The sequence below is a fragment of the Arvicanthis niloticus genome, chromosome 1 (assembly GCF_011762505.2).
Source record: "Arvicanthis niloticus isolate mArvNil1 chromosome 1, mArvNil1.pat.X, whole genome shotgun sequence".
Classification (NCBI taxonomy): Eukaryota; Metazoa; Chordata; class Mammalia; order Rodentia; family Muridae; genus Arvicanthis; species Arvicanthis niloticus.
The window spans coordinates 120,026,086-120,043,495 of NC_047658.1; the positions used below are offsets into that span (position 1 = coordinate 120,026,086).

General features: G+C 39.2%; 1 protein-coding gene across 3 annotated transcripts in view; it reads right to left on the reverse strand.

Annotated features, from left to right (window-relative positions):
* Positions 1-668: 668 nt before the first annotated feature.
* The window catches only part of LOC117723399 (olfactory receptor 10V1-like), a 39,928-nt gene continuing 23,186 nt past the window's right edge, over positions 669-17,410 (reverse strand). The window contains exons 2-4 of one of the 3 annotated variants that reach the window (XM_076917587.1): positions 8,308-8,469; positions 5,916-6,049; positions 669-5,481 (exon numbers count right to left, since the gene is read on the reverse strand). In XM_076917587.1, the coding sequence (XP_076773702.1) occupies positions 4,483-5,439 (957 nt within the window). In that variant the 5' untranslated portion in view covers positions 5,440-5,481; positions 5,916-6,049; positions 8,308-8,469 and the 3' untranslated portion in view covers positions 669-4,482. The remainder of the gene's footprint in view (positions 5,482-5,915; positions 6,050-8,307; positions 8,470-17,410) is intronic. The other 2 variants (XM_076917589.1, XM_076917593.1) reach the window with 2 other exon arrangements.

Consider the following 17,410-nt stretch of genomic DNA (forward strand, 5'->3'; position numbering starts at 1 on the left):
TTCTCTGGTGGAAGTTTCAGGGTCTCTTATGTATACTATCATATCATCTACAAATAGTGAAATTTTGACTTCTTCCTTTCCTATTTGTATCCCTTTGCCTTCCTTTTGTTGTCTAATTGCTCTGGCTAGGACTTCCAGTACTATATTGAATAGGTAGGGTGAGAGTAGGCAGCCTTGTCTTGTGCCTGATTTTAGTTGAATTGTTTCAAGTTTCTCTCCATTTAGTTTGATGTTGATACTGGCTTGCTGTATATTGCTTTCATGGAGTCCCACAAGTTTTGGTATGATGTGTCCTCATTTTCATTAAATTCTAAAAAGCTTCTTTAATTTCTTTCTTCATTTTTTCCTTGACCAAGTCATCATTGAGTAGAGTGTTGTTCACTTTCCACATGTATGTGGGCTTTCCATGGTTTCTGACATTATTTAATACCAGCCTTAGACCATGGTGACCTGATAGGGTGCAAGGGATTATTTCAATCTTTTTTGTTATCTGTTGAGTCCTGCTTTGTGACCAATTATATGGTCTATTTTAGAGAAGGTACCCTGAGGTGCTAAGAAAAAAGTTTATTCTTTTGTTTTAGCATGCAATGTTCTATAGATATCAGTTAAATCCTTTGGCTTATAACTTCTGTGCAACACGCTACCTCGCCGATAAGGAGCACGTCACATTCAAGATTCTTCTGACAGCGTCTTTTATTGTTACAGCTCTTTTAGTTAGAAGGATGCAAGATGGAGAACAAAGGAAGGACCCCAAGCCCCAGAATGTACTGACTTATATACTATCAAAGAGACATGATCTGTCCTCATTGGCTTACAGACCGGGGTCTCATTTACATACCCACTGATAGTACTATCAGAGGGAAAATTCGTACCTACGCTTGCGCACAGCTGCAGACACCAAGGCCAAGAAGAACCAGGAACAGGAAGCCAGCGCCATCTTCTAATGGCGAGCGTATAGCTACTTCAGCAAACGCAGCATGGCTCCTAACACTTCTGTTAGTTTGTTTGTGTCTCGGTTTAGTTTCTGTTTCCATGATCTGTCCATTGCTGAGAGTGGGATATTGAAATTCCCCACTATTATTGTGTGAGATGCAATGTATGCTTTGAGCTTTAGTAAAGTTTCTTTAATGTATGTGGGTGCCCTTGCATTTGGGGCATAGATGTTCAGAATTGAGAATTCATTTTGGTAGATTTTTTTTTGACTAGTTATGAAGTGTCCTTCCTTATCTTTTTTGATTACTTTTGGCTGAAAGTCAATTTTATTTGATATTAGAATTGCTACTCCAGCTTGTTTCTTCGGACCATTTGCTTGGAAGATTGTTTTCCATCCTTGTACTCTGAGGTGGTGTCTGTCTTTTTTGCAGAGGTGGGTTTCCTGTATGCATCAAAATTCTGGGTCCTGTTTATGTATCCAGTCTGATAGTCTACATGTTTTTATTGGAGAATTGAGTTTATTGATACTAAGAGATATTAAGGAAAAATGATTGCTGCTTCCTGTTATTTTTGTTGTTATTAGAGGTGGAATTATGTTTGTGTAACTATCTTCTTTTGGGGATTGTTGGAAGATTACATCCTTGCTTTTTCTAGTTTGTAGTTTCTCTCCTTGTGTGGGAGTTTTCCACAAATTATCCTTTGAAGTGCTGGATTAGTAGGAAGGTATTGTGTAAATTTGGTTTTGTCATGGAATATCTTGGTTTCTCCATCAAGTGTGATTGAGAGTTTTGCTGGGTATAGTAGTCTGGGCTGGCAAATTTGTTCTGTATGATGTCAGTCCAGGATCTTCTGGCTTTTATGGTCTCTGGTGAGAAGTCTGGTGTAATTCTTATAGGTCTGTCTTTATATGTTACTTTACCTTTTCCCCTTACTGCTTTTTAATATTTTTCTTTGTTTTGTACATTTGGTGTTTTGATTATTATGTGATGGGAAGTATTTCTTTTCTGGTCTTGTCTATTTGGAGTTCTGTAGGCTTCCTGTATATTCATGGATATCACTTTCTTTAGGTTAGGGAAGTTTTCCTCTATAATTTTGTTGAAGATATTTACTGGCCCTTTAAGTTGGAAATCTTCACCCTCATCTATATCTATATTATCCTTAGGTTTGGTCTTCTCATTGTGTCCTGGATTTCCTGGATGTTTCAGGTTAGGAGCTTTTTGCATCTTGCATTTTCTTTGACAGTTTTGTCGATGTGTTCCATGGTATCTTCTGCACATGAGATTCTCTCTTGTATCTCTTGTATTCTGTTGGTGATGCTTGTGTCTGTGACTCCTGATCTCTTTCCTAAGTTTTCTATCTCCAGGGTAGTCTCCCTTTGAGATTTCTTTTTTGTTTCTATTTCCATTTTTAGATTCTGAATGGTTTTGTTTAATTCTTTCACCTGTTTGTTTGTGTTTTCTAGCAATTCTTTAAGAGAATTTTATGTTTCCTCTTTAAGGGCTTCTACCTGTTTACCTGAGTTCTCCTGTACTTCTTTAAGGGAGCTATTTATGTCCTCCTCCTTACCCTCCCATTCTCCTACACTGGCGCAATGAGCCTTTACAAGACCAAGAGCCTCTTGTCCTATTGAGGATGCTCAACAAGGCCATCCTCTGCTACATACACAGCTGGAGCCATGAGTCCCTCCATGTGTACTCCTTGGTTGGTAGTTTAGTCCCTGGGACCTATAGGAGGTCTGGTTGGTTGATATTATTGTTTTTCCTATGGGATTCCAAACCCCTTCAGCTCCTTCAGTCCTTTCTCTAACTCCTCCATTGGGGATCCATCCCATTGGGGACTCCAGCTAAGTACAATGGTTGGCTGGAAGCATCTGCCTCTGTCTGTAAGGTTCTGGCAGACCTCTAAGGAGGCTCCTGTGAGCATGCATTTCTTGGCATCCATAAGAGTGTCTGTGTATGGTGACTGAATATGGGATTGATCCCCAAGTGGGGCAGTCTTTGGATGCCCTTTTCTTTAGTCACTGCTCCACACTTTGTCTCCGTATTTGCTCCCATGAGTATTTGTTCCCCTTTGTAAGAAGAACCAAAGCACGCAAACTTCTTGAGCTTCATGTATGTGAATTGTATCTTGGGTATTTCGAGCTTTTGGGCTAATATCTACTTATCACTGAGTGTATACCATGTGTGTTCTTTTGAGATTTGGTTACCTCACTAAGGATGATATTTTCTAGTTCCATCCATTTGCCTAAGAATTTCTCAAAATCAGGCTGGATGGATGGCTCAGCAGTTAAGAGCATTGACTGCTCTTCCAGAGGTCCTGAGTTCAAGTCCCAGAAACCACATGGTGGATCACAAACATCTGTAATGAAATTCAATGCCCTCTTCTGGTGTGTCTGAAGACAGCAACAGTGTACTCATGTACATAAAATAAATTTTTAAAAGTATTTCTAAATTCATTGTTTTTAATAGCTGAGTAGTAATCCATTGTGTACATATACCACATTTTCTGTATCCATTCCTCTGTTGAAGGACATCTGGATTCTTTCCAGCTTCTGGCTATTATAAATAAGACTGCTGTGAACATAGTAGAGCATGTGTCTTTGTTATATGTTGGAGCACCTCCTGGGTATATACCCAGGCGTGGTATAACTGGGTCCTCAGGTAATACTATGTCCAATTTTTTGAGGACCCACCAAACTGATTTCCAGAGTGGTTATACCAGCTTCCAATGCAGAGGCATGTTTCTTAAGTGGTATAGCCATTGCTAAGTTTCCCATGGTTTAGTAAATGACTACACCCACATTCCTACAGGTAATATTAACTAAATTTAATACCATACATACATACACACACACACACACACACACACACACACACACACACACAGTGAACATAGGAAGTCAAATTCAATGGGAATAAGGAGTTTGAAGAGAGTGGAGGAATGAAAGAGGGTAATGTGACTGGATATGATCAAAATTGACTATAGGCGTGTATAAAATCATTAAAGAACAACATTTTTAAATGTTTTCAGGGTCTGAGGAGACAGCTTAGTGGTTAAAAGCATTTTTTGCTCTTTCAATGTTCAGCACACACATGGTAGCTCACAATATAACTCCAGTTGCAGTGCCTCCAGAACTTGGTGAAGCATGTACATGGGATGCAGATGTTTGTGCAAACAAAACACCCATACACATTAAATAAATGTTAAGTAGTACATCAGCAACTCACTTGTCTAAATCTTTCCCTGAATACCTTTTTTCTATATTTAATAAACTTCAACCTTGCATCAAAGAGAGGGGGGAGGAAGAACTATTTTACACTTAATGTATTTCTTTATCCTCACAATTGATTCAGAGTTTAAATATTTGGAGAGTTTTCACTCCAGAGATGACTAACCTGAGTCTAAGGAAAGAAAACTGGCCTTTAAATCAAAATTAACAGTACAAAACATCTTTAAAACAATAGCAAATTGAAGACATATCAAGCCCCACTTTCTCATATTGCATATATTCAATTCATGATTTCTGCCCAAGATATTATAGAAAATTATTTAGTGTGTTTCTTTTGTTTGGATCAAAACAAATTTCATTATCACTCTCCTCAAAGCATCCTTGAGTTCTCGGTTCCTCATGCTGTAGATCAAAGGATTCAGCATAGGAGTGATGAAGGTATAAACCACAGATACTACCTGGCCCCGCTCAGGAGAGTAGCTGGAGCTGGGACACAAGTAGATGAGACTTGTGCATCCATACTGCAGGAGGACAACCGTTAGGTGAGAAGAACAGGTAGAGAAGGCTTTGTGCCTCCCCTCAGCTGAGCGGATCTTCAGGATGGCATCCACAATGAAGACATAGGAGAGGGTGATGAGGAGGAAAGGGATGGTGAGGATGATGACACTGACCACAAACATAGAGGCCTCATGGACATGGGTGTCTGCACATGCCAGTCTCATGACAGGGAGGACATCACAATAGAACAAACTGATTTCCTTACTGCTACAGAAAGGCAGTCGAAAGATGAGCACAGTCAACTGCATGGCCAAGATGAAACCCAGCAACAGGGACCCCAGGGCCAACTGGACACACAAGCGCCAGCTCATGATGAAGGTGTAGCGCAGAGGGTGACAGATGGCCACAAACCGGTCATAGGCCATGACAGCCAGCAGAATACAGTCAGCACTGCCCAGGAAGATGAAGAAGAACATCTGGGCACCACAGCCTGCCAGGGAGACCACAGTCCTCTCTGTGGACAGGGTACTGGCCAGAGTCAGGGGGGCTATGGTAGAAGAATAGAAGATCTCCAGGCTAGCCAGGTTGGCCAGGAAGAAGTACATAGGGGTGTGGAGACACCGATTGATCCAGATGATGAGGACGATGGACATGTTTCCTCCGATGCTGACCAGGTACATCATGAGGAAAAGCACAAAGATTAGCATCTGCACCTCAGGGAGTTTGGAGAAGGGTCGGAAGTGGAAGAGGACCATCCGAGTCTGATTTCCTTCCTCCATGTACTTAATTCTTTGGGTCTGCCACTGGCTCAGGCGATGCCCCTGAGGATAGACAGCTGTTAGGACGTGATACTACTGCTGAATGATGTGCTGGACTCCTACCCTCAACCACCCTTGTCAGATCAAATACAACTGTTTTTACACCCAGACTACATTCAGAAGCCCAATTCTGTGACTCTTCTAGTCAAAGAATAACAGTTAACTACTGATTTTGTTGGAATGAAACATTAACTACACTCTCATTTTATAACTGTACTTCTATCCATCATGTCATTTTCCCAAAAGTCTAGCTAATTATACAATAACTCTCCATTATCCTCTACAGAGTCCTAGTAACTCTTGATTTTCATTTTGTCTCTGTGAATTTGCCTGTTCATGTACCTCAAAGCACATGAAATTATTCTGTTTATTAAACATAGTCCTTCAAGGGATATCCACATCAAAATACATTTTTTAAAAAGTTTGAACTAAAGTACCTTTTGGGGGTGGTGCTCCCTGAAGTCACAGGCTTTTAAATGAAAATCCCGGTACCAGGGGAAGGATATCTCCCTATGAGTTGTTGGTTCAGGAGGATTCAGTGGTTCTCAAAACAGTACAGGTTCTTTGTTGCCTACCAGAAAGAGATAGTGGTGAGACCCTATTGCTGAAAACACACCACATTCTTTGCTTGCAAGACACAGAGAAATTAAGCTGGAACTTTATTGGAAGCTTCTTCCCTTCTGGATAGATTTCACAATTCCAGAAAGGCAAAAACCTGCAATTGAGATACCCAAAGACTCTTTAGGCAGGGTGTGGGGGCAGGGGGATGATTTACTACTGCTGTTTCAATAAATGGGCATGTAGTAAACCTGTCTTATCAATATTTATAGTTCTATCCGTAGACAAGTTCTATTCTCAGACTTGCTCAAAGAAACATCTTTTGCAGTGGACAGTAGCTATACAGAGACTCATAGCTAGTCATGGCACTAAGACTAAATGACTGTTGAGTGCTGAGCCAACATCTATATGACTACTTTCAAGGTCCAAAGGACATTGCAGAAAAGTAGGTGTAAAGATCTGAAAAGCTAGAGAACAGGAAGGAGTGCTAGGAAATGTCTTCTGGATGTAACATAGCAGATGTACCAAAGCCTTACAGCAGCTCTGGCTGCCTACACAAGATAAAGCCATTTACCAATCCATCATAAATGAGGAGGAGCTTGTGGTGCACACCCCTCCTTTAGAAGCTATAGGCAAGTTGCCAGGGGAGCTGGAGTCATTTTCTTCAGTGGTATGCCCACCAGTAATTTTCCCATGCTACTGTAAATAGTCCTCAGCCATCATGTTCATAAATGTAACCCTAGAGCTGGGCATGATTGTGGATGCCTTTAATCCCAGCACTCAGAAAGCAGAGGCAGGCTGTCTTTGAGATAAGGTGAGTTTGGTCTACAGAGCAAGTTCAGGATAGCCAAGACTATACAAAGAAATCTTGTATAAAAACAAAAGAAGCAAACAAAGAAACCTAATTAAACTCATTGCATAAAAATAAAAAGATAAAGAAATGAAAGTAGGAGCTATATATTACATTGTTTTTTTTTTTTTATCCACTCATCAGTTCATCAGGAATGCATAATTTCTCCCTTTCTCGGCCATTGAAAGTTATGTTGGAAAGTTCAGCAGACCAGTGCCTTTTCAAGTCAGCACTGAAATCTTAAGCCAGAGAATACCAGAAGTCTGTCTACATCTTTAATCCTTTTTCTCGTAGTCAAAAGGATAGTCTCTGAAGTTGGATTGTATAGGTTATGGTGTTAGGATACACAAACCAACAATGTGACCTTAGGCATCTTATGGATGCCTTCTGCTTTATTTTCTTCATCCAGGAAAAGAACAGTAGGACTCTACTCTTAGAAACATTAAGAGGATAAATCTGTCTGTGACCTAATAAAATCTCCATGAACATTAATAATAATCATTGAAAACTGTTGTTCTTCTTGGGGCTGGAACCATGGTTCACCTGTCAAGAATACTGATTGCTCTTCCAGAGAACCTGTGGTGGGAAGCAATGTGGTAGCTAATAAGTCTCTGTAACTCCAGTCCAGGAGATCAACATCCTTTGCTGGTCTCAGTGGGCACAGTACAAATGTTGTACACACACACACACACACACACACACACACACACATATATATATATATATATATATATATATATGTATATATTAACAAAAAATGAACCTAAAAATATTTTTTCTATCTCTGGTTTGCTTCTATCTCTTCAAGACTGCCTTGATACCTCCAGCTTCCCCCAAAGCCTCCTTTGGGTTCCCTCCTGATCCCATCCAATCAAGACATCAGACACATCTCTTCTTAGTCTTCTGCCAATCCACACCCATTCTAAGCTCCTAGGATGCTTCTGTAACCTTGCTACCTTTTGTGATGTCCACCATCTCTAATACAGACTAGACATGACAAGATCGCAACACTCTATGACTGGGGACACCAGAGGTTGAGTGGTATTATCAATTCCAACAATTCCTGGTCTACTGAGTCAACTCCCTTATTTTGTCAGAGAGGCAACGAGTCAGAGAAAACAGACAGACAGACACACACACACATACACATATGGGGTGGGGGAGAGAACTAATTGAAAATGGTGAAAACTTTTGAGATCTAAAACCTACGCCCCATGACACACCTCCTCCAACAAAGCCATACCCGATGCTGCCCAAACAGATCTACCAAATGGGGTCAAGTATTCAAACATTTGAGCATATGGGTCTGTTCTCATTCAAGCCACCATAACTGATGATCCCGCCTCCAATGTCATAAAAAGTGTCCTGGAGGACACTTAACATCATTCACATCAACTTTAGACATAACATTCTCTGCTTACCTTTGAGGACATCACACCGTATTATATGTCTCAGTATATGGATTCTTTACAGCCAAACTAGTTTCTCAGACCTTCCTGCTTCCTCTGAGTTTTTTCTCCTTGAAGTATATGCTCAATCCAGTATCTACACCATTGGTCCCCATTCTAAAGCATCTTTATCTCCTGTAATATAAAGCAGTTGCCATCAGTGTTCTCCTTTAAGATGTTTTGCCAGATATGGTAGAACTGTTTATAATCTCACTACTCAGAAAGCAGAGGAAGGAAGAGTAGGAATTCAAGGTCATTCCTAGTTACATAGTAGGCCTGAGGTCAACCTGGGCTATATCAGATCATGAGATCATGTCTACAAAGTGAAAGAAGAAAGGAAGGAGGAAAGACAAGAAGAGGTGGTGCTCTTCTTTGTCTCTTTTCTATACCAGCCATTATCTACCTATTCTTTATTACAAGCAGATGATGTGTGGTTATATTTAATCCCTCTACTTCTTGAGACCATGTTAATGAAGGTAAACAATTCAATTCCTGAATCAAATAGGTGGTTTTGAATTCATCTATGTTGCATCTACATCCATTGGCTACTCCCCTTTCCTGTAAATTTCTGATTTCTTGTCTCAGTGATACCAGTCTATCTTCCCATTTCTCTGGACACTCCCTTTTCAGTACATGGAAAGACTGCATTTCCTTACAAGAGCTCACCCAAGAAAGGTTTTACTGGATATTCAGATGGTTGCCCCCAGATCTACTTTCCATCCTTTCATGTCCTGTAGAAGGCTGGTCTCTAAGAACTGCATTAGCTGGGCCCATCACCATCTGGATTCCAACTAGGTATGACCAAAGGTGGGTGTAGGTAGGGTGCCTGGGATGCTGAAGGTTCCTCCAGGTTAGATGTGGCGGCTGCAGCTACCGTGGCGCATTAAAGGCCTTCTCCACGGTTCCTCATGGTCTGGCCCCAATGACACGAGAAAGTCCATGGGTTTTTACAGGCTTTAATGCCATGGCAGATGATGGTTGGATCTGGATGTGCACACCCAGGAAACTCAGGGCAGACCTGAGTTAAATAGGGAGGGAGAGAGGGAAAAGGGTCTGGGAAAGAATGCTTAATTGGCTCCACCCTCTGGCCTTCAGGTATCTCATTAGTATGTAAATCTCTCCAGGGCCTGAGGCCTGTTCCTCATGACTGATGGCCATAGACCTCTCTGTGGGAGGGGTTGTGGAGGGCTGAAGCTAAGTGAAATGAACCAGGACCCAGGAACAGAGCCAAACTCCTGCTGTCCAGGGTTCCAGGCTTATGCTTGACCAAGCACCCAGCTGCTTCTCACAGCCTACCACCCCACAGGTGGGAGCTAGCTGAATGAAGAACTATACAATAAGAGCTGGGGTGTTCATCTTCCACAGACTATCATCTCTCCCCAACCCTGTGGTTCAGTGACCACAGCTCTGAGTGTCTGCCCTAAACTCCATAGTGGGAGGTACAACTGAGTTCTAATGGCTCTGTTCCCTTACCATGTTACTGCAGTCCCACAGATAGAAACAGCTTCCCACCATTGCTGCTTCTCAGAGCTCCACTACCCCTTATGGGCTACTTGAAGTTTTCCCTTGCCTTTGTAAATAATCCCAACACTAGATGCCTGGCCATAGTAAACTACATAATGCAGGTTATAATGAATAAATAATGGCTGCTTAAAGAGACATCTCTTGTTTTAATTTAAAGTCTCAATGCTGAGTATTCCTCACACTACTTATAATTAATAAAAGCAGACTTCATTGCAAGTTTCCATGCTATCTACAACAACAAATTAGGCGAATAGAATTAGACAACTATAAATACACAGAAGCATATATGCAATTGTGCCCTTCCCCCAGGCCTTAGAAGGCCTGCAAGTCATTTACCACAATAGATCAAGCAATAGTAGGACGTGAGATGCATTGCATTGCCAGCCTTGGTGCCTTGGAGTCTGCTACCTGAGCTAAGAAGAATGGATTGCCTGCTGAGCTAGCCTTGACACCTTCCTGACTTCTATCTCCTTGCCCAGCCCCTGAGCTGAACCGAGAAGAGACTCTGGAGGGTGGGGCTCCCCCTTTATATGTGAAAGCAAATTATTAAACTTCAGGCCTTGATCAGAATACTTTGTCTTCTCTTGCCCTCCATTCCCATTCATTCCCAGGTTTCCTCTCAGGAGAACCCGGTTTCCCATAGCTGCAGGCAGCTACAGAATGGAGCCCACCCATGGACCTGAGAAGAGAAGACAAGCAGAGGAAACACTGTCTTGGTGGAGCTCCACGGAAAATGGAAGAAAAAGTAGAGTATCCGGAGCACTTGGTAAACAGGGAACAGCATTGATGCTAGCTAAGTTATGGCTGGCTGTGTTTACAGGAAGTGTGAGTAAGGTGGATATGGGTCTAGAATTGAGTGAGCATTGACCCAATGCTAAACTCAGCTAGGGAGGTGACAGTGAGTTGGGGAAAGGAGAGTATTTGGCAAGCCCAAGAGAAGCAGCCTTAGACTAGAGGAACTGGGTTTTAAACAATTTGAAAAACAAAAAAGGGCAGAGCACTGAGTAGTATCCATAATTCTGCCTTCTTTGTTTGTCCCTTGGAGTGCCAATGTCCACGTGTCTCATTGTGGTTTTTGTCCACATGTCTCATTGTGAACGGTTGGTGGTCTTTTTGTGGTGTTCTATGTTTAATGTTCAAAAGATTGTTAAAATTGCTTGATCCAACCCTTGGTCTAGTTTAACTTGGTTTTCAAAGGCAGTTTTAATATGAAGAAAAGCAGCTGATAAGTTTGTTTAACACCTGTAGCTAAGAGTCCAGCTGAGCTGGAAAAGCTTTTGTAACAGTTGATTGTCTTTATAAACTACTTTTAAAAGGACCAGCAGGTTTTTTTGGATTCAATAAGGAAGCTAAGTAGAAAAATCTTTGTGACAAGGTGCTTTTATCTTGAAATTACAGCTAGAAAAAGCGAGAAATTTTGTTTGGTTTAAATATATAAGATGTGTTGTCACTTCATTTTGTTTCTAATTGGTTTTAAGGTATAATTATGTTCTACATGTCTTGGTTATAGATTATTGGCCTAAAGTTATTGGGTATGGTTAAAAATTTACAACCTTGGTAACAAAGGTTGGCTTAAGATTGGTAACTCAGGGTTAGAGTCATTCAGAAACCAGATGTATAAAGATAAGATTTAAAAACAAGGTCTCTTTAGTAAGATATTAAAAGCTGCAATATCATGTATTCATATATAAAAATTGGCAGCAGGACTTTGTAACATAAAGGTAATCTACTTGGTGTTGATTTTAGAGAAAATAGATTGCTTACATCATTAAAAATTGGTTTTGTTTCTCAAAATTATGGTTATACTCTAGTGTTGCAAAGAGGCATAAAAATATAGTTAAACTGCCAACATTCCATTGGCTACAGTTGGCAGTTCAATCAAGAGTTTGAGATTTTTTTTGAAACTCTCAAACTTATTTAAAAAAAAAACAAACAAACACAACACGTATCTTTTAAAGTTTAAAGTTTAAATTTAAAGTTTAAAAAAAAATTTACAGTAGTACCTGGCCTCAGAGAACAAGCCAGAGATTAAGAGCATTTACATTTGAATTAAGACAATGCAGACTGAGCTCTGCAGCTCAGGTGCCAAGCATTCCTTTTGTCCTGGGTCTTGACCAGCAAGGTGTTTCTTGCTGGGGAGGAGGGGTAATTCTAAAACCCAAAGACTTTACAACAGTCTGTGGGCCAAGAGTTATAATTATGCTGGAGACATTAAAATTATGCCTACTTCCTTCCGGGAGTTATAACTGTACCTGCTGACAAAAAAAAATTGTTCAATTTGTTTTTGTTCCTTTACATCCACTTCCTTCCAAAGTTGTTAAAAATGAGACACTTTTGATTCCTCTAATATATGTAACAATTATTAGAGGATAGGGTTGGCTTTTATCTGATATTCTCACTCAGCCAAAAAAGATTGGTTATTAAATTAATCCAAAAGAAAGTTCAAACTTAAGATTTATGAAACTAATGGAGCATTACAGCCTAACTTGCCTACTCCAGCTGCCATTCCAGTAAATGCTTATAGAATTATTATAGAAGATTGTTTTATACCATTCCTTTACATTTCTGGTAAAGATGGGAGGTTTACATTCAGTAAATTTATTTGTAATTTTTAAGAGCTCATGAAGTGATATCGTTAGAAAAGTTTGCCTCAAAGAATGGTTAATTGCTTTAATATATATATATATACATATATACATATATATGTATATATACATGTATGTATGTATATATATACACACACATATATAAATATTGTTGTTGTTGCTTTAATACAGAAAATTAAGAGTTTAAATCTTTTAGTGTATATTATTCATTGTGTGATACTTTATTAGCAGATTTCTCTAAAGGAGTTTTTCTGCAAGCCTTTGCTCCAATATAACGAGCTTTAAAATTTTTTTGGAGTACTTGTTGCTCCAGAAAGGATTAAAAGGCAGTATCTTTTCAATATTTGAGACCTCGGTCATATCCTAAACAGATTGTGGCACAGAAAATTCTAATAAAAATACATAGTTGGGGCTAGAGAGATGGCTCAGCCGTTAAAGGCTAGACTTATAGTTAAAAGTATAAAAATTGAATTCCCAGCAACCACATGGTGGCTCACAACCATTTGTGGTGGGGATCTAGCACCCTCTTCTGGTTTGTAAGTCTACATGCAAAAAAAGGTTTACTTTTAATCTTAATTTGCCTTTAATAATTTTCAAAAGTTGTTAAGAGATATTAATTGGCTAAAACCTCGTCTTAAGCTTACTATGGGAAGTTTTAAATCTCTGTTTGATATTTTCAAAGGGATACAAGTCCTAATTCCCCTTGATAATTAACTAATAAAGGAGAGATAGCTTTACTGAAAATAGATTAAGCTGTTAGTTATCAACAGATAAATTATATAGATAGCTTTGCTGAAAATAGAGTGAGCTGTTGGTTGTCAACAGATAAATTATATAGACTATAAAAAATTGTTGTCTGTTTGTGTTATTACTACTCATATGCCCACAGCAGCCCTTTGGAAAAAGAAACCATTAATGTGAATTTATCTTTCTTCATCTACAAGTAAAGTTTAAACATCCTATTATAAAATTATAATTGTGTTAATACAAGATTATATGGTAAAATCCTAAAAGCATTTTGGATAAAAGGTTTATTTCTTATTCCAAATAGCAATTAAATTGGTTATTGAAAAGTAATGATATTTGGCCTATAACATGACAAACTTTTTAGACAAATTTGATAATCATTTGTTACAGTTTTTCTCTATGCATGCTTTTATATTTCCTAGAATTTACTATGCATGCAGCCCATAAAAAAGATGTTTGCTGTATTTACTATATTTACAGATGACTCATCTATTGATAAGACAGTATATGTAATTAAATCACATGTTTATTTTCTTGAGTTTCCCTTGCTTCAACACAAATAATTAAATTATGTGTTGTAGCCACTGTTTGGAATGCTAAAAAAATCAAGCTTTCAACTTATATACTCATAGCCAGTATATGGCTCATGATTTATAATTGCTTAAAATTGTTCCTTTTTTTAGATATAGCTAATTCTCAAATTTTATTTATAAAAATACAGCTTAATTTACAAAACATGTACTGTTTCTTAACTTTATAAGACATTCAAAAGCTCTTTGGATTGCCTGAACACCAGGGCAATGCCAAAGCAGATTTATATACTAGAGATATTCTAGGCCTTTCAAAAATAATTGGCCATACAATCTTATTCTTTACAACATTAGAAGAGTAATAGCTTTAAGACAACAATTTGTCATTTCTAGAAAGTGTGCAAGTTAAATTACAAAAACTTGTCCTCAATGTTTTCAATTTTTTCATAATGGTGTTAAGCCTTGAGGGCTTATACATAATCAATTTTGACAAATAGATGTTACTCATTTTTTATTTAAAAAAATTAAAATATGTACATGTGACTTGAAGCCTTTTAGACTTTCTAGTTAAAACTACTTTAAGAAGAGAAGCAACTAAAAATATAATTAAGTATTGCCTATATTATTTTTTTGTGCTTGGTGTTCCATATCAGACTATGATAGGTAATGGAACTGGCTATTGCAGTTATTTGGCTAGAGTCAAACATTTGAGATGTTTTGTTGACAATTTAATATTGCTGATATTTCCTTATCCTCAAGGACAAGAAATTGTAAAAGAGAGATTATGAAACTTTAAAATAATATCTTCATAACTCTCTGAGTGTGGAAAAAGCAACTAATGGTGCTTTTTCCCTGGTTTTACAAGTAATTCTAAAAAATTGGCTTTTTTAAACTAGAAAGGGGGAATTATACCCCAAGGTCACCAAAAGAACTCCTTGCTTTTGTCTTGTTTTAAATTTTCTGCAAACTGATGCTAAAGGCCAGTCTGCAGTGGATTGCCACTGGCATCCAGTTACTTCAAGCTCATTTGCCAGGGTTTTATGGAGAGACCCCTTAACTATACTTGGTGTGGTCCTGATCCTGTTTTAATTTAGGGTCATGGGTCAGTCTACATTTTTCAGAAAAAGAGATTGGAGCCTGATGGCTGCCTGAAAGACTGGTCCTCAAGTGGACACAGATCTTGAACCTAATAATTATGATTCTAATGATAAAGCTGGCTCAAAATCTTTATCAACCAGCTGATTTAACTTGGCATATAATCTCCACTCTTACTGGAGAGTGTTTTTTATCATTACTTAAAGCCACCTACTATATACGTGGTGGCCAGACTTTGTGTCTGATCCCTGCTAATTAGCAGTTGGATTAGATAATGAAATACTTCCACTTCCAACCTTATTTTCTACATTGCTTGGGTAATCATGTTGCTTTTAACCTTTGAATCTTGTATTTTAAGCAGATTGGTTGCCCTCACACAGGATCACTCTCAACAAGCTCAGCTATTCATCATGGCAGTTACAAGCTTTTCAGCCATAAAGGAGAATGAAGTTCTGTTATTTACAAGAAAATAGATGCAACTAAAGACAATTACACTAAATGAATCAACCTCGGGAAGACAAATGCCCTGCTTTCTCTTGGGATTATTAGACTTCATAGAGATACATAAAATCATGGAGTTCACAGGGTATGAAAGCAGAAGTAAAACTGCCTAGGGAGAAACAGACATAGGTTAGAGGCACAGAGGTGAGAAAGGGGAAGGTAAAAAGTAGGGAAGATGTATGTTCAACATACAATATATACTTGTATGAATACTTAAATTTGTTTTTAGAAAAAAATATAGAAGAACACATGGATGGGTAGGTTTTGTCTGGGGGTGGGGGGCAGGGTTCCAATGTTGAAATTCCTCAGTGGTTTAAAGCTCTTGTTCTGCAAACTTGAGGACCGGGATTTGAATGTGAGCAGAAAACACTTTCCACCCTCTCTCTGTATGCAGGGCACTGAGGATAACTAGCAGACCTTCCACCCCTGGCATCTGCTCTCAGTGAGTAAACACAAAGGCAACAGTCAATGCCCATAAAGAGAACTGTTGTATCTAACAAGAGTCTCTCTTCCCATTTCATGCCATGTTTACTTCACTGTTTGTTTACAGTCACGCCTCTGTGGCTCCAAGCTCCCTAACAGCATTAATGACTTTGCTTGACAGTCACTGATGCTTAAAGCATAAATCAGTGCCTAGCACTCTTAAATCATGCAGCGACCACTACAATACTGAAGACTTACTGAGGGAGATTTATTGACAAGGCCTGGGGAGATGGCTCAGTGGTTTAAAGCACTTGTTCTGCCAGCTTGAGGACCTGGATTTGGATCGCAGACACCACACAAGAAGTCATGTGTAGCTATAACCATAGCCCTGGGAAACAGAGATGGACAGACACTGAGAGCTTCTTGGCCAGTCAGTCTAGCCAGCACATCAGGCTTCCAGTTATGGGAAAGATCCTATCTCAAGGGAATCAGGCAGGCAATGATGAAGGAAAATGTGCTGCTCTGGCCTCAGCCTATCCCATAGAGACACCTACACTACAGACTGAAACACACACATACAGAGAGAGAGACAGAGACAGAGACAGAGACAGAGACAGAGACAGAGACAGAGAGAAGCAGAGAAGGAGACAAAAACAGAGAGAACATAGACTTCTTTTATTTTTAGGGCCAGTGAAAAAGTCAGTCTTCACTTTAACACAGGACTTTCATTCTAGCATAACAAGTCAGCAGTTTTATAGAAGCCTTTAGACTTGGATGTGCTCTGAATCAGCACTCCACACAAAGTAGGCAGGCCTGGTGAGATGACTTCATAGCCTCCAGTATTGGAATCTAAATATTATTGCCAGGATCCACATGTTAGGAGATAACTAAAGCCCCTAAGTTCTCCTCTGTGTCCACATTTCCACACTCATGACACAGCACCTGAACACAAACAAACATGCACACACATGTGCACACTATTTTAAAACTTAATTAAATCAGGGTGCTATGAAATGCAGACTTCTGGAATTGACTTGCCTACTGAACATGTGAACTCACAGTAGCTACAGCTATCTGCATAAGACCTGAATAAGATAATCTAAGCAATCTTCTAGCACAGATGTAGAAGGTGCCCTCCTATCCTATATCTCCACAACCTATCTCTTATTGAGGAACTATTGACAAGTGATAGCCTCTGGGAGAGATTTTTTAAATGTATAACCACTAATAGATATCTCATGCTCCAGTGGATGGCTCCACACCCATAAATATATGAGCTCCACTAACTGGACTGATGGGTAAAAGAAGGATATGAAGATTAGGGGTTCATGTTGAAGAGGATTTCAAGCTTAACTATGATTGTGTTTGACTGTGTGCATGTCTGAAATTTTCAAAAATAAGGAAAAACTAATATTTTTAAAAGGTCAACAAAGCTTAAGTCAACACTCAAGCCTTCTGAAATCCCGGGAAGACTTCCAATTTTTGATTCAGTGTATAGCCAAGTTCTCCCCACTGGCATCTGCAACTTCAAGGAACCTGTGCCCCAAAGCTAAGTCTGCTCTCTCAACCTCAGCACCAGGAAGCTCCATCCCTCAGTCAGGCTCCTCTGTACATGTTTCAAGTAAGTTCAAAACTCAGAAGATGAAAGAG